Source organism: Pristiophorus japonicus, chromosome 1 (assembly GCF_044704955.1).
Source record: "Pristiophorus japonicus isolate sPriJap1 chromosome 1, sPriJap1.hap1, whole genome shotgun sequence".
In the NCBI taxonomy this organism is placed as follows: Eukaryota; Metazoa; Chordata; class Chondrichthyes; family Pristiophoridae; genus Pristiophorus; species Pristiophorus japonicus.
The window spans coordinates 85705077-85720804 of record NC_091977.1 but is presented as its reverse complement, the minus strand read 5'-3'; the positions used below and the strand labels follow the sequence as shown (position 1 = coordinate 85720804).

Here is a 15728-nt window from a genome sequence, read left to right as displayed (position 1 = left end):
TGCTGCAACCACTGTTGTTCACAATTTATATTAACAATTTAGACTTTGGAATCAAAAACACAATTTCAAAATTTGCAAATGAAACATAGAAACATAGAAAATAGGTGCAGGAGTCGGCCATTCGGTCCTTCGAGCCTGAACCACCATTCAATATGATCATGGCTGATCATTTTTGCAACTTTAGTACCCCATTCCTGCTTTCTCTCCATACCGCTTGATCTCTTTAGTCGTAAGGGCCACATCTAACTCCCTTTTGAATATATTTAACGAACTGGCCTCAACAGCTTTCTGTGATAGAGAATTCCACAGGTTCACAATTCTCTGAGTGAAGAAGTTTCTCCTCATCTCTGTCCTAAATGGCTTACCCCTTACCCTTAGACTGTGACCCATGGCTCTGGACTTCCCCAACATCGGGAACATTCTTCCTGCATCTAACCTGTCCAATCCCATCAGAATTTTATATGCTTCTATGAGATCCCCTCTCATTTTTCTAAATTGCAGTGAATATAAGCCTAGTCGATCCAGTCTTTCTTCATATGTCAGTCCTGCTATCCAGGAAATCAGTCTGGTGAGCCTTCACTGCACTCCCTCAATAGCAAGAATGTCCTTGCTCAGATTAAGAGAACAAAACTGTACACAATATTCAAGGTGTGGCCTCACCAAGGCCCTGTACAACTGCAGTAAGACCTCCCTGCACCTATACTCAAATCCTCTAGCTATGAAGGCCAACATGCCATTTGCTTTCTTCACCACCTGCTGTACCTGCATGCAAACTTTCAATGACTGATGTACCATGACATCCAGGTCTCGTTGCACCTTCCCTTTTCTTAATCTGTCACCATTTAGATAATATTCTGCCTTCCTGTTTTTGCCACCAAAGTGGATAACCTCATATTTATCTGCATTATACTGCATCTGCCATTCATTTGCCCACTCACCTAACATGTCCAAGTCACACTGCAGCCTCTTAGCATCCTCCACACAGCTCACACTGCCACCCAGCTTAGTGTCATCTGCAAACTTGGAGATATTACATTCAATTCCTTCATCTAAATCATTGATGTATATTGTAAATAGCTGGGGTCCCAGCACTGAACCTTGTAGTTACCCACGAGTCACTGCCTGCCATTCTGAAAAGGACCTGTTTATTCCTACTCTTTGCTTCCTGTCTGCCAACCAGTTCTCTATCCATGTCAATACATTACCCCCAATACCATGTGCTTTAATTTTGCACACCAATCTCTTGTGTGGGACCTTGTCAAAAGCCTTTTGAAAGTCCAAATGTACCACATCTACTGGTTCTCCCTTGTCCACATCCTCAAAAAATTCTAGAAGATTTGTCAAGCATGATTTCCCTTTCATAAATCCATGCTGACTTGGACCGATCCTATCACTGCTTTCCAAATGCGCTGCTATTACATCTTGAATAATTGATTCCAACATTTTCCCCACTACCGATGTCAGGCTAACCGGTCTATAATTCCCTGTTTTCTCTCTCCCTCGTTTTTTAAAAAGTAGGGTTACATTAGCTACCCTCCAATCCCTAGGACACCAAATTGGAGGAGCTGGGGTGGGGGGGGGGGGGGGGGGGGGAAGATAGTCAATACTGAGGAGGACTGCAATAAATTACAGGAAGACATTAATAAACTTGCAGAATGGGCATATAATTGGAAAATCAATTTAAACAGATAAATGTGAGGTATTACATTTTGGTATGAAGAATAGGGAGGTCACTTATTACTTGGAGGGTGCTAGCTCGGGTGGGGTAGAGGAACAAAGGGATCTCTGAATACAAATACACAAATCACTACACAAATAGCAACACACAATAATAAGGCCGTAAAAAACCAAGCACTAGGGTTTATTTCTAGAGAGACAGAATTGAACAGTAGTTACGTTATGCTAAACTTGTATCAAACGGTAGTTAGACCAAACTTGGATACTGCGGGCAACTTGGGCCGACATATCACAAAAAGAATATAGAGGCACTGGAGAGAGTGCAGAGAAGATTTACAAGGATGATACCAGAAAAGGATAAACAGACTGGGTCTCTTTTCTCTTGAAAAAATAAGGCTGAGGGGTGACCGAATAGAGGTTTTAAAAATTATGAAAGATTTTGAGTAAATACAGAGTGTATCCACTTGTGGGGAAGAGCATAACTAGAGGCCATCAATACAAGATAGTCACCAAGAAATCAAATAGGGATTTCAAAAGAAACTTCTTTACCCAGAGAGTGCTGAGAATGTGGAACTTGCTACCATAGAGAGTGGTTGAAGCGATTAGTATAGATGCATTTAAGGGATGGTTAGATAAGCATATGAGGGAGATTGAATAGTGGGTTATGCCGATAGAGTTAGATGAGGAAATACGTGAGGAGGCTCAAGTGGAGCATAAACGGCAGCATGGACTGGTTGGCCTGTTTCTGTGTTGTATATCCTATGTAAAACCTCAGGTTTAAACAGTACAATGTAAATAATAAAAACTGTCCTCACAAAGTAAATTGACAAAAATAATTGATGTGCATCATTAGATGCAATTTCAGTGTCTCCTTCTGCTGTCTATGTCTATGCAGGTGTCTCTATGTTTATTCTATCTGTGATGGAGAGAATATAGGTGTCCTTATCTCTGGAATCAACCTAGTGAACCTTCTCTGAACGGCAGAGAATTCCACAGATTTACAACCTTCAGAGAAGAAATTCCTCCTCATCTCAGTTCTAAATGGGCAACCGCTTATTCTTAAACTATGCCTCCTGGTTCTAGATTCCCTCACGAGTGGAAAAATTCCTCTCAGTATCTATCTTGTCGAGCCCCCTCAGTGTCTTACATGTTTCAATAAGATCACCTCTCATTCTTCTAAACTCCAATGAGTATAGTCCCAAACTACTCAACCTATCCTCATAAGTCAACCCCCTCATCTCCGGAATCAACTAATGAACCTTCTCTGAACAACCTCCAATGCAAGTATATCCTTCCTTAAATAAAGAGACCAAAACTGTACGCAGTACTCTCGGTGTGGTCTCACCAATACCCTGTACAATTGTAGCAGGACTTCCGTGCTTTTATACTCCATCTCCCTTGCAACAAAGGCCAACATTCAATTTGCCTTCCTGTACCTGCATACTAAGCTTTGCGTTTCATGCACAAGGTCCCTCTGAACTGCAGCATTTTGTTATCTCTCTCCATTTAAATAATAATTTGCTTTTTTATTTTTCCTACCAAATTGGATAACCTCTCACTTTCCCACATTGTACTCCATCTGCCAAATGTTTGCCCACTCACTTAGCCTGTCTATGTCCCTTTGCAGATTTTTTGCATCCTCCTCATAACTTGCTTTTCCACCCATCTTTATATCAGCAGCAAACTTGGCTACATTACACTCGGTCCTTTAATCCAAGTCATTAATATAGATTGTAAATAGTTGAGGCCCCAGCACCGATCCATGTGGCATCCCACTAGTTACTGTTTGCCAATCTGAAAATGACCCATTTATCCCGACTCTCTGTTTTCTGTTAGTTAGCCAATCATCTATCCATGCTAATATATTACCCCCAACCCCATGAGCTCTTACCTTGTACAGTAACCTTCTATGGGGCACCTTAACCAATGCCTTCTGGAAATCCAAATACGCTACATCCACTGGTTTCCCCTTATCCACCCTGCTCGTTACATCCTCAAAGAACTCCAGCAAATTTTTCAAACATGATTTCCCTTTCATAAAACCACGCTGACATTATGATTTTCCAAATGTCCTGCCATGACTTCCTTAATAATGGACTTCAGCATTTTCCCAATGACAGATGTTAGGCTAACTGGTCTATAGTTTCCTGCTTTCTGTCCACCTCCTTTTTAAAAAAAATAGGGACGTTACATTTGCAGTTTTCCAATCTGCTGTGATCTCTCCTGACGCCAGGGAATTTTGGTAGATTGCAACCAATACATCCTCTATCCCTGCAGCCACTTCTTTTAAGACCCTAGGATGCAGGCCATCAGGTCCAGGGGACTTGTCCACCTTTAGTTCCATTATGTTCCCGAGTACTAGCCCCTTGATTATCTATTATAGGGATGTTTTTAGTGTCTTCTACCGTGAAGATCGATACAAAATATTTGTTCAAAGTCCCTGTTTCCCATTATTAATTCCCCATTCTCATCCTCTAAGGGACCAACGTTTACTTTAGCTACTCCCTTCCTTTTTATGTACACCTGTAGAAGCTCATACTATCTGTTTTTATATTTCTCCTCACCTGCCTAAAAAGGGGCACACTTCCTTCCCTTCACAGGATACAATATACTTTCTTGCAGAATAAGCTATAATGGCCATTTATGTTGGGAAGTAATTAAGCTTTTGCGAATGGATATAAAATACATTAGCTAGTGGTCAACATGAACATAAGAAATTACAAGTAAATATCAGCTACATTTTTTCAACTACTCATAGTCAATGAGCAGAAAATCTATACAACTCTTCAGTGCGATAACAAATTTCCAACCATCAAGCGACATTATTTATCTCATTATTCTTTAATTCACTTTTTGAAAAGGAACTTTTCATTAAATAAATTAGCTATAAGGTAAAGATGACAAATACAGACCACAGTATACCTGTAAACGCAAAATGTACCTTTCACAGGCTTGGCTATCGAAAGCATGCAAATCAAGAACCTCTGCCAGTTCAACCCTGAAAGACAACAAACAAAATAAGGAGATTTGAAACCTAAATACAGAATATACAGGCTATAGTATGTTAAAAAGCAATAACAGTAGTTTGGGTGACACATAATCTACAAGAACAAGTCACACTTCTATTTTTACAATATATATAGGTATTTAGCTTTTGGCAATTTTATTTCTGAGCCAACATCAGGCATCATCGGTGTGGGCTCATGCAATCAATAAACCATGTGATTTTAGCTGAAGTGCAGAAATGGTGTGATGATGAGTTTTAATTTAGCTGCGGAACCAAGGAAATCATATATCCTATATATATCATATTCAAAAATGAACTGCTATGCATAGAAGTGAGCCTGAGACGTATATTCATCTCAGTAGCAGATACAAAGAAACTCAGTTCGTGGTGCAATCAATAAATACCATTACTTAGCAGTGCAATGAAGGTTCACTAGACAGATTCCTGGGATGAGGGGATTGCCCTATGAGGAGAGATTGAGTAGACTCGGCCTATATTCCTTAGAGTTTATCAGAATGAGAGGTGATCGAACGGAAACATAAAATTCTTAAGTGGATTGACAGGGTTAATGTTGAGAAAATGTTTCCCCTGGCTGGGGAACCTAGAACATGGGGTCAGTCTCAGAATAAGGGGTCGGCCATTTAGGACTGAGACGAGGAGAAATTTCTTCACTCAAAGGGTTGTGAATCTTTGGAATTCTCTACCTCAGAGGGCTGTGGATGCTCAGTTGTTGAGTATATTCAAGACAGAGGTCGCAAAACTTTTGGGAACTAAGGGAATTAAAAGATATGAGGATAGTGCGGGAAGGTGGAGTTGAGGTAGAAGATCAGCCCGTGATCTTGTTGAATGCCGGAGGAGGCTCGAAGGGTCAAATGGCTACTCCAGCTCCTTTTTCTTATGTTCTTATACCCTGTAACTCACAATTCAAGTTGATAAAACTTGTTAATATTGTTACTTTGAATTTTCCAAAAAAAATATATCCCTGTAATATGCATTTAAAATTAAAAAAAAAAAATTATTCCACACATTTTCAGTCTTCCCCTTGACTCCGTACAGGGATATGATACCACAGGTGCCATCTAGTATTCTTTCAAGAGGCCATTTTTTATGCTTGAGCCGAACCAGTGAGTGCTAGTTATTTTACCATGGAGGGCATCACCATGGAGCCTGGTCTCCTCACCCGAAACATCCAAGTGTGCACTTTCCAATACCTACTTGCTGACATCACAGGTTAGCTTGTACATCTATGCAAGAGTTCACCAAAATGTCTGTACTCGTGTATATTTAGTCCAAATCTATCTCAAATTTATATAGGCTGCAATTTTCTGGCTTTAAGGAGCAAAATATTCAAATCTCTATCGAGTGACTTAAAAATGCATGAGTACCCTTCTCAAAAAATAAATGTACGACTGCATTGCCCCAAAATGCAGTTCAATGTGCATGTATCAGACTCCCCCAATAATGGACATTACATAACATTTCTGATTTAATTAAATCATACATAGGCAGAGTAACTTGTGCATTTCCAAAAAAAAAACAATTTAGCTAGACAAGTAGTTATTTTAATGTCTATTAAAGCACCTTAGCAGCCATACTGCTGAAAATCAGGCTGATATATTAATCAGTTAATATTAAAATTCCATGACATGCTGAAATTCTCAGGACCGTGTTTCCTGACAATCTAATAGCTTTGCTTAAAAAAAAGTCCAAGGCATTACTTACTATGAATCAAAAAGACCATACAGGCGGCGAAATTTTACCGCCGCCGTGCGTGCAAGTTTGGAGGCGGGTCCGCTGTCAAAATAGCAGTGATTGACAGTGGGGTGGAAGTCTGCTTTCAGCCCGCCTCCATGTCAGTTTCCCAAGTGCCAGGTCTGCCTGCGGTTCATAGACCCGACATTAAGCGGTGGGGGAGTCAATTCAAATCATTAACAGCTTTTTTAAATGTATTTAAAAAGTATTTGATCAGGTGTTTACCATTTTTCCAGCATTGTTATGAAGTTCCCGGCGTTCAGAGATCATGTCAGATAAGTGTGTTGGGTTCTCAATACTCTCCATTGCTGTGAATAGTTGACAGCTAAAAAAGTGGTATAAAAACTACCATTTCACAGCTGTTCAATTTCCAATCTTAAAAGCTGGATCCTTCAGGATTTGGAATATACTTTTCAGCTTTATGGAGGTTTGACATGTTTGGAGTGAACTCTCCATCCAGTGTCACCTCCTTGGAGCAACCTCTCTCACCATTTACAGATTGCTTCTGTCGTCTCAACTTAGCTGCCATCTATTCCAACACAGCATTGGTGCCTTTGAACAAATCTCATCTTGGTCCCCAGAATCCCATCACGATCAGCCCCAACATCACCAGGCACACCAGTAGCACCAACATTCTCCGCAATCAGCAGATGCTGCTCAGGACAGAGGGCATCAGCACCTGACCACATTGCTGCCCGGGAGGCCAAGGATGGCTTCAGCATAGGCAGATTTACTTCACTTGATGCTGTATAGCCTGGCTGCCACATGATGCGCTAGGTTGGCACCACCCCACGCCAACACCATAAAGCATCCCTACAATACCCAAGCCATTCCTTTCACACTCATCACCACTGGGAGGGAGGGGGTTCAGTTATGTCTCACCATTCACTGCAACTCACTAAGCACATTCAAAGGTGCACAAAGACCTGTCCAAGAAGGCAAAGTGTTGAAAATAAAGATTTAAATGTTTGATAACACATCAACATGAACTTTACATGAACATTGGCTAAAAGACTCAAGTGTCAAGGATGAGGGCGAGTGAGGGGGAGGGCTTATGAGATGGGGATGTGATAATGCAGTTAGAAGGGATGGGTGGAGGTGCAAGGTAAGTTGGGTGTGAGTAAGGAGGTGCAGGAGTAGGGTAGGGAAGGCAGAGGGATGGAAATGTGGTAAGTGGCACGGCATGATGAGTTGAGTGTGGCTTTGCAGTAATGGTTCGTGATCTACTGAGATAATTGAAAGGTTTGCGCCACTGCAGCCAGGTCCTCCTGATGACATCCTGCTTGTGCCCTCCTGTGAAATGTGCAACCAGGCTGTGTTGGTGTCCTGGGGAGGTCTCTTCCACCCATGGGAAGGGAAGAGAACCTCCCTACATGCTGTGAATCCCTCCATAAGTGTATGTCAGTGTTTGCAGCACCTCAATGCTGTAGAACACTGACAGCACAACTAAGGAAACCGACTGATGACGCATCATCAAATTATGTCATCAGATCCGCTTTCTTTTAATTGGCTCGCAGGGCGGGCTTAACAAGCCCAATCAGGGGAAAGTCGAGGGGTGGGAGCTGACATGCTGCCAGGAGCAGCGTCACAGCTCGCCCTGGACGTCGCCCACCTCTCCCCCAACTCAGTAGGAAAAACTGAGCCCAGGAATGTTAACCACAGGGCTTTACCTTGTGTCTTGTAGTATTACAAAATAACATACTTTCAGATTTCTTACCCACACTATTTTTGCAGCTGTGTCTCATAGCTATCAACTGCTTTGCTTCACACCAGTGAGATTGTGAGTTTGGTGAAGTGTTAATACAACATGGTGTTTCGCTCAAATCAGGAAGAAAGTATTCTTCCAGAATCTATGGGCTGGATTTTAGCCTGGAGGTAAATTCCGTGCGATGGGGCAGGAGGGAACAGATGATGGTCGGGGCAGGGGTGCAGATGGTAGTCCAAGGGGGAGAGCAGGCAGGGAACGACAGTAGATGGTGATCGGGGGGAGAAAATGGCGGTCGGGTCGACGGTTGAGGGAGGGCTGGTTTTATTGGGTTGCTTGTTGGACCTGGAGATGGGCAATAAATGCTGGCATTGCCAGCGACGCCCACATCCCGGAACGAACAATTGGAAAAAAAATTGTGCGCACAGGATTAATTCCTGAATCCAACTTTCCAAAAGAAAAGTGGCCACCATTATGTGTGACTTCTGCACAGTGATTTTCCCCTCTACTTTCCACAGCTATTGCCCAGGAACCAGCTGAAGAAATGTGTTTTTTTTCTAATAAACAAAAACACATTTCACACTTGAATACTCACAAACAGCATTTGCACAGGCATTGAATTTTCCACCCTACTTTTTAAAAACAATTTTGTGAACTGCAAATTTCTTTAACTCAGTCCTCAGTTCTTCATGACTCAAGGACCACAAGTGTAAAGGAGGCAGCAGTGAATTGCTCATAAAACTATTTCCTGGTGGTTAAATAGGGTGATTTAGCAAGTCAACAGGAATCCAAATGTCAGATTCATGTACAAATATTGTCAAATACCATGTTTGTTTAAATGCTAAACACAATATCAAGTAGCTATCATTTAGATGCAAGACTATTACATGATTTATCTAATCAACAATAAGCAGTGCCATCAGATTTTTGAGGGGACAGTCACGTTGAACTGACAAGGATCTAAAGTAAAGAGGAAAAATGAGAAAATAGGAGAGTAATAAGACGGAACTGATTTTAAATTGGAATTCTTAAAGTCTGAAAATAATTCCTTCTCAACCCTGCCAAGTGTCCTCAGTGCCTGAACTGTTTAAATTGAAGACTTGTTCATGACAAGAAAACAGCTATTTGTTTCATCTCTGCTTTATAGTTGAAGACTCCAGCTTCACAAATAACAGAACCGGACTTTTTAAATTTTAAATTCATGGTCGCCAGACAAACTAAATGAGTCTATCTGACAGACATCAGCAGAACTGCTGCTAAGGTAACCTGCCAGATACAGTCCTCTTTATGATGAAAACAATATTACATTGACTGCAGTGTTTGTTATGAATCCTTTTATAAGATGAAAGCCTACTAGTACAGTGCAAAAGCATGCATATACCACCATAGCCTAGTTCTGGCTGGGCCTGGATTATATGCTCTCTACAGGGCTCACAAAACTCATATTTAGTGTTCATTTACATTGAGAATGGGGAGACCTTGTGAGTGATATTGGTATTACAATAAACCTAATAAAACTCTCAGTTCAAAATGCTGAGAACATTCACAGAACAATGAACAAGCTAATTGCAAAAACTATTCCAAAACCTAATAAGTGTTGATAATCAGATTCAGAAAAAACCCCAGAACGGAACTGGTTTTAAATTGGAATTCCTAAAGTCTGAAAATAATTCCTTCTCAACCCTGCCAAATGTTCTCAGTGCCTGAACTGTTTAAATACACAATAACTGTTTGCAACAAAAATCTATTTGAATGGTGAAACAGCAAATTAGTAGTTAACCAAATATAAAAGCAACAGAACGGGGCTTGCTTTACCCGATAACATTTGTACAACAAAATGGACATTTTAAAAAAGTAACTACGTGCTCTTGCACAGTAGTCACAACTCAGGCAGCTGTCTACATGTTCCTTCTCCCCACTTTCTGACCTTCCAAAACAGACAATAGCTTCCTTTCTTTCTTTATGCATTTTTTCAAAATGGCTCAGCAGCCACCACCCTTATGCATCTGTGAAATCCCATCATCTTATCAGAGTAAACCAAATTAAAATGTTGTATTCATAGTTCAAAATCCCACACTTTGATTTGTGATTTATTGATGCAATCAATTAAATAATGTATGAATGTGTGGCTATTAGACAAGGACAGGATCGGACTTTTACGTAATGCTTTGCAAGGTGGGATAGACTATCAGCATCATGTAAGTTCACACAAGAGGAATGGTACTTGGGCAAGGTAATGGAGGGTTTCCAGCAGCTGTGGAACCCAGCACGAGTTAACATCTTCAGGAGAGGCAATGAGAAAACTAAAAATTATTAAGGCTGCTTCAAAAGAAATGTGAGCAACAACCCCATGATATCGTGATCAACAGAATTTGGATAACACAATTTATACGTCAGAATGCACAGATCAAGAACATTTTCAAATGGGATGAAAATGGGTGAATAAAAGAAACTGGTTTGGCAGCAGGTGAAATCAATTCATGTATTTCTCAATCACAATATCTAAATATTAGGTTGTCAGTTTAAAAAAAATAGCAGTATCTTTTCATCAAGTCTCCACATTGTGATGAGCTCCTCACATTTGAGGTAGATTTAAAGATTAATAATGAAGGATTTTGTTCAGATAAATTCTTAAATCTAGTAAGCACATTTAACTTCTGTCACATGGACAAAGAAAAATAAACATGACATTAATCCATAAAAGTTGATATGACAGTAACTGCCTGGGAGACTTTTCAGTGAGGAATTCCTTCACTCCAAGGAGCTGGAGACTTCCAGCAAGGAGCAGAATGCTTGAGGAATTTCAAGTATATTAAATCCGTCAACCTTTAACAAGATTCACAATATTTTGAAAAAGAGAGTAAAAAGTTCTGTTACAATATTCAGTTATTTTCATTGGAAGGTTCACATTTTTCCACCAAACACCTTTCCTGTGTTATAATTGTGCAAATATGTTTTTGAAAATGAAATAGTCCATAAAGAATACTCCACGTATAACTGCTTTGTTTGAAGCATGCAGATTACCCTTTGTTTCAACTTATTCTTACCTGGCAATGAATGTATAAGCAGAATGTTATGCAGGCATAAACAGTACAGACCTATTTCTATAAAACAACAGGTCATTAACTTGCAAAAATATACCTACATTTTTATGGTGTTTTCTCACATTGAAAGATCTCAAAACTTGTTCACATAATTAATTATTTTTGAAGTGTAATGGCTGTTGTCATGTTAGCAAAAATGTATCCTTCATATATACACAACAGGTACACACACACTTGTTGGTGATTTATAAAAAGCTTCCACAAGAAACCTCTTGCATGTAAAGAGTACAGCACGTTGACTGTGAATACAAAAGTGCCAGAAAGTATGTATGACTGTAACCATCATTGGTGCATTGCCAATGGTACTGTTCTCAGTCTAGGGATAAGTGTTGATTTAGACCCTTGCATTAAGAGTGAGAAAGGAAACAACTGATTTTCACTACTGGATACAGCTGCATTTATAGGCCCCAAGTTTCCACACGCTACAAAACGGGCACCGCTCCGAGCTGGGCGCCCGTTTTTCGCGCCGAAAACGGCACCGGAAAAAAAACGCGCGATTCTGGAGCGCCCTGCAGCTCCATGTCTGCTTGGCGCGGCGCCCAGGGGGGCAGAGACTACCACTCGCGCCGATTTTGTAAGTGGGAGGGGGCGGATACCATTTAAATTAGTTTTTTTCCTGCCGGCAACCCTGCACGTGCGCGTTGGAGCGTTCGCACGCACGCAGTGTGAAGGAAACATTGGCACTCGGCCATTTTTGTAGTTCTTTGTAGCTTTTTAATTTTTGAACATTTTTTAATAAAAGCACATTGCCATCAGCACATCAGCACTGAGGCTTCTTTCAGCAATGAGAAGGCTGCAGGAAGCCTCAGAAAGTTGAGGCAGCCGTTTCCCGACGGCCTACCCTGCTGTCGGGAATGGCTGCTCAACTTGTGAGGCTTCCTGCAGCCTTCTCACTGTCTCCTTCCCCCCCCGCCCGCCGTCTGGAACGGCTTCCTCCCCCCCCCGCTGCGTTTGGTCGGTCGGTCGGGCCCGCACTCCCTCCCTCCCTCCCCCCCCCGTCTGGAACGGCTTCCTCCCCCCCCGCTGCGTTTGGTCGGTCGGTCGGTCGGGCCCGCACTCCCTCCCTCCCTCCCCCCCCGTCTGGAACGGCTTCCTCCCCCCCCCCGCTACGTTCGGTCGGTCGGTCGGGCCCGCACTCCCTCCCTCCTCCCGTCTGGAACGGCTTCCTCCCCCCCCCCGCTGCGTTTGGTCGGTCGGTCGGGCCCGCACTCCCTCCCTCCCTTCCCCCGTCTGGAACGGCTTCCTCCCCCCCCCCGCTGCGTTTGGTCGGTCGGTCGGGCCCGCACTCCCTCCCTCCCTTCCCCCGTCTGGAACGGCTTCCTCCCCCTCTGCTGCGTTTGGTCGGTCGGTCGGGCCCGCACTCCCTCCCTCCCTCCCCCCGCCGTCTGGAACAGCTTCCTCCCCCCCCCCCCCCCGCTGCGTTCGGTCGGTCGGTCGGGCTCGCACTCCCTCCCTCCCTCCCCCCGCCGTCTGGAACAGCTTCCTCCCCCCCCCCCTCCGCTGCGGTCGGTCGGTCGGGCTCGCACTCCCTCCCTCCCGCCCGCCGTCGGGAACGGCTTCCTCCTCCCCCTCTGCCGTCGGGAACGAACGGCTGCCTCAACTTGAGGCTTCCTGCAGCATTCTCCCTGGCTGAAGCACTTTCACACAGGTAGGAAGATGGTTTATTTAATCTTTTCTTTGCTTATAAATTTTTATTCAGGTTGGATTTATTTGTATAATATTTGTATAAGTATAAAAAAGGATTTATTATAGAATTTAATGACTTCCCTTCCCCCCCCCACCCCTCCCCACTCGTTCCCGACGCCTAATTTGTAACCTGTGCCTGATTTTTTAATGTGTAGACAAGGTTTTTTCAGTTCTACAAAAATCTTCACTTGCTCCATTCTAAGTTAGTTTGGAGTACGTTTTCACTGTGGAAACTTTGAAATCAGGCGTCAGTGGCCGGACACGCCCCCTTTTGAAGAAAAAATTCTGTTCCAAAGTGAAACTGTTCGAACTGACTAGAATTGCAGAAAGAAAAATGTGGAGAATTGCGATTTCTAAGATAGTCTGTTCTCCACCAGTTGCTCCTAAAAATCAGGCGCAAATCATGTGGAAACTTGGGGCCATAGTCTTAAGTACTGCAGTACAATGAAAATGTTTCAACGGTTGTGTTGAACTCTTCTTCCCCTCTCCAAATAAAAAAAATACAATCAGTAACATCATTGGTAAGGGTTTGTTGCTTGTAACTATTGAGAATAATGTTACTATTTCTATGCAGTGCCTCTAGATGGAGCACCATGCCACAAGCAGGAGTGAAAAGCTGGCAATCTGTTTGTTCAAATAGGAAGTGCACCTCGGGTTACCAATTCCAGTTTCATCACATGACCTCACATCCAGTGAAACAGGCATTTTTCATATCTCCAATATTTTATAACTAATAAATAAAAGTGTTCAAAGAAAATGGAAAAAAAAAAATTTTTTTTTTTTTTTTTTAATGGCATGATTTTTCTCCTGGGTTGCTTGTAGCAGTATCTAGGAGCTGAATCGTTAATTCCTGGAGACTCCAGGACAATCCTGGAGGGTTAGCAACCCAAAGAGCACTCTTTGTCAGCATTAGCAGTAGCTGAGGGTAGTCTGGTGTACCCATTATCCCATGTTCTTGGCCTTGGAATGAAGAGCAGGGTTCTATAAGCAAAATAAAGCCCAATCGTAGACTTTTAAAGAAACTTCCAATTATATCAGTGCCTTTCATGTTTACTGGACATCTCAAAGGGTTTCACAGTTAACTAACTACTTTTGGAGTGTAGTCTCTGTTGTTTTGTAAGCAAATGTGGCAGCCAATTTGTGCACAGCTAGGCCCCACAACAGCAGTGAAGTGATCCGTGACCGGTGGGCACCGGAGGGACTGGAGTGCTTCATCACAACAGGGAATAACATTTTAATTTGATTGATTAAGGTTTCTTTAAAATTTATGTTAATTTACAGTCTTTATTTGTTGTGTCCCTTTAAAAAGGGGCACATGATTGATTTTTAAATCAGCAATTAGTCGGCATTGAAAGAGTCAGCAGTGAGATGAGTGACCAGATAGTGGTGAAGTTGGTTGAGGAATGAATGTTGGCCAGGATACTAGAACTCCCTGCTCTTCCTCAGATAGTAGCTGTTACATTTAGAATAACTCCACAAGACTACATCTTAAGCTCAAACTGTTGTGACTTTGGTCTCTTTATTGTAACTCCAGAGTGAGGAGGCAGCGTGGTAGTCTGCCTTTTATACCTGCTTGCCCAATGGTGTGGTGACCCTTGGGTCTCCCACAGGTGCGCCTGCTGGTGGCAAGTCTTGCACAATGGAAGTGTTTACAGACATAACATCATTTCCCCCCCCGCAAAGACTTATGTACAAGTTATTTACAAGTTGAGGCGATCCGGGGCTCTGTGTTCCCGAGTTGATCGCCTGAGTTGAAGCCCTGGCATGGGTGAGTCGGTCGGATCATTGCTACACTGCGGTGTGGCTGGTCTGATCGGACTGTCGGGCATGGTGGGTTCATCCTCATGGTTGACCACGAGGTCGATTGCTGGGTGACTGTGTGTGGGTGGATCACTGATGGTAACGTCCTCTTCAAACTGTTCTTGATCGTCAGTGAACCGCAGTTTGATCTGATCCAAGTGCTTTCTGCACGTTTGTCCATTCAAAAGTTTGACAACAAACACTCTATTCCCCTCCTTGGCTAACACAGTGCCAGCAACCCATTTGGGATCATGACCGTAATTGAGAACAAACACAGGATCATTGACCTCAATGTCACGAGATACAACCGCGCGATCCTGGTATATGTTATGCCGGTGACGCCGGGTTTCTACATGATCACTGAAATCCGGGTGGACTAAGGAGAGCCTGGTTTTGAGTGCTCTCTTCATTAGCAATTCTGCAGGGGGAACCCCGGTAAGCGAGTGGGGTCACGTGCAGTAGCTGAGCAGAATCCGAGATAACCAGGTCTGCAGGGAACCGTCCGTCACGCGTTTCAAGCTCTTCTTGATGGTTTGGACTGCCCGTACCGTTTGACCATTGGATGCGGGCTTAAACGGCGCAGACCTGACATGCTTAATGTCATTGCAGGTCATGAACTCGTTAAATTCCGAGCTGATGAAACATAGTCCACTGTCACTAACAAGGACGTCGGGCAACCATGGGAGGCGAACATGGCCCGGAGGCTTTCCATGGTGGCAATGGACATACATGACGACATTATTATACATTCAATCAATTTAGAGTAAGCATCCACTGCTACTAGGAACATCTTTCCTAGAAAGGGGCCAGCGAAATCTACGTGAACGCTTGACCACGGTTTGGAGGGCCATGATTACAGACTCAGTGGGGCTTCCCTTGGTGCGTTGTTCAACTGTGAGCAAGTGTTACATTGGTGTGTGCATGACTCCAATTCCGAGTCAATGACGGGCCACCAAACATGCGACCTGGCGATAGCCTTCATCATGACTAGGCCTGG

The 15728-nt window shown here is 43.0% G+C and overlaps 1 protein-coding gene across 2 annotated transcripts in view; it reads right to left on the bottom strand.

Moving 5' to 3' along the window:
- cbwd (COBW domain containing) overlaps positions 1-15728 on the bottom strand; it is a 95122-nt gene that overhangs the window by 21050 nt on the left and 58344 nt on the right. For both annotated transcript variants that reach the window (XM_070881554.1, XM_070881544.1), the window contains exon 11: positions 4619-4675. In XM_070881554.1, the coding sequence (XP_070737655.1) occupies positions 4619-4675 (57 nt within the window). The remainder of the gene's footprint in view (positions 1-4618; positions 4676-15728) is intronic.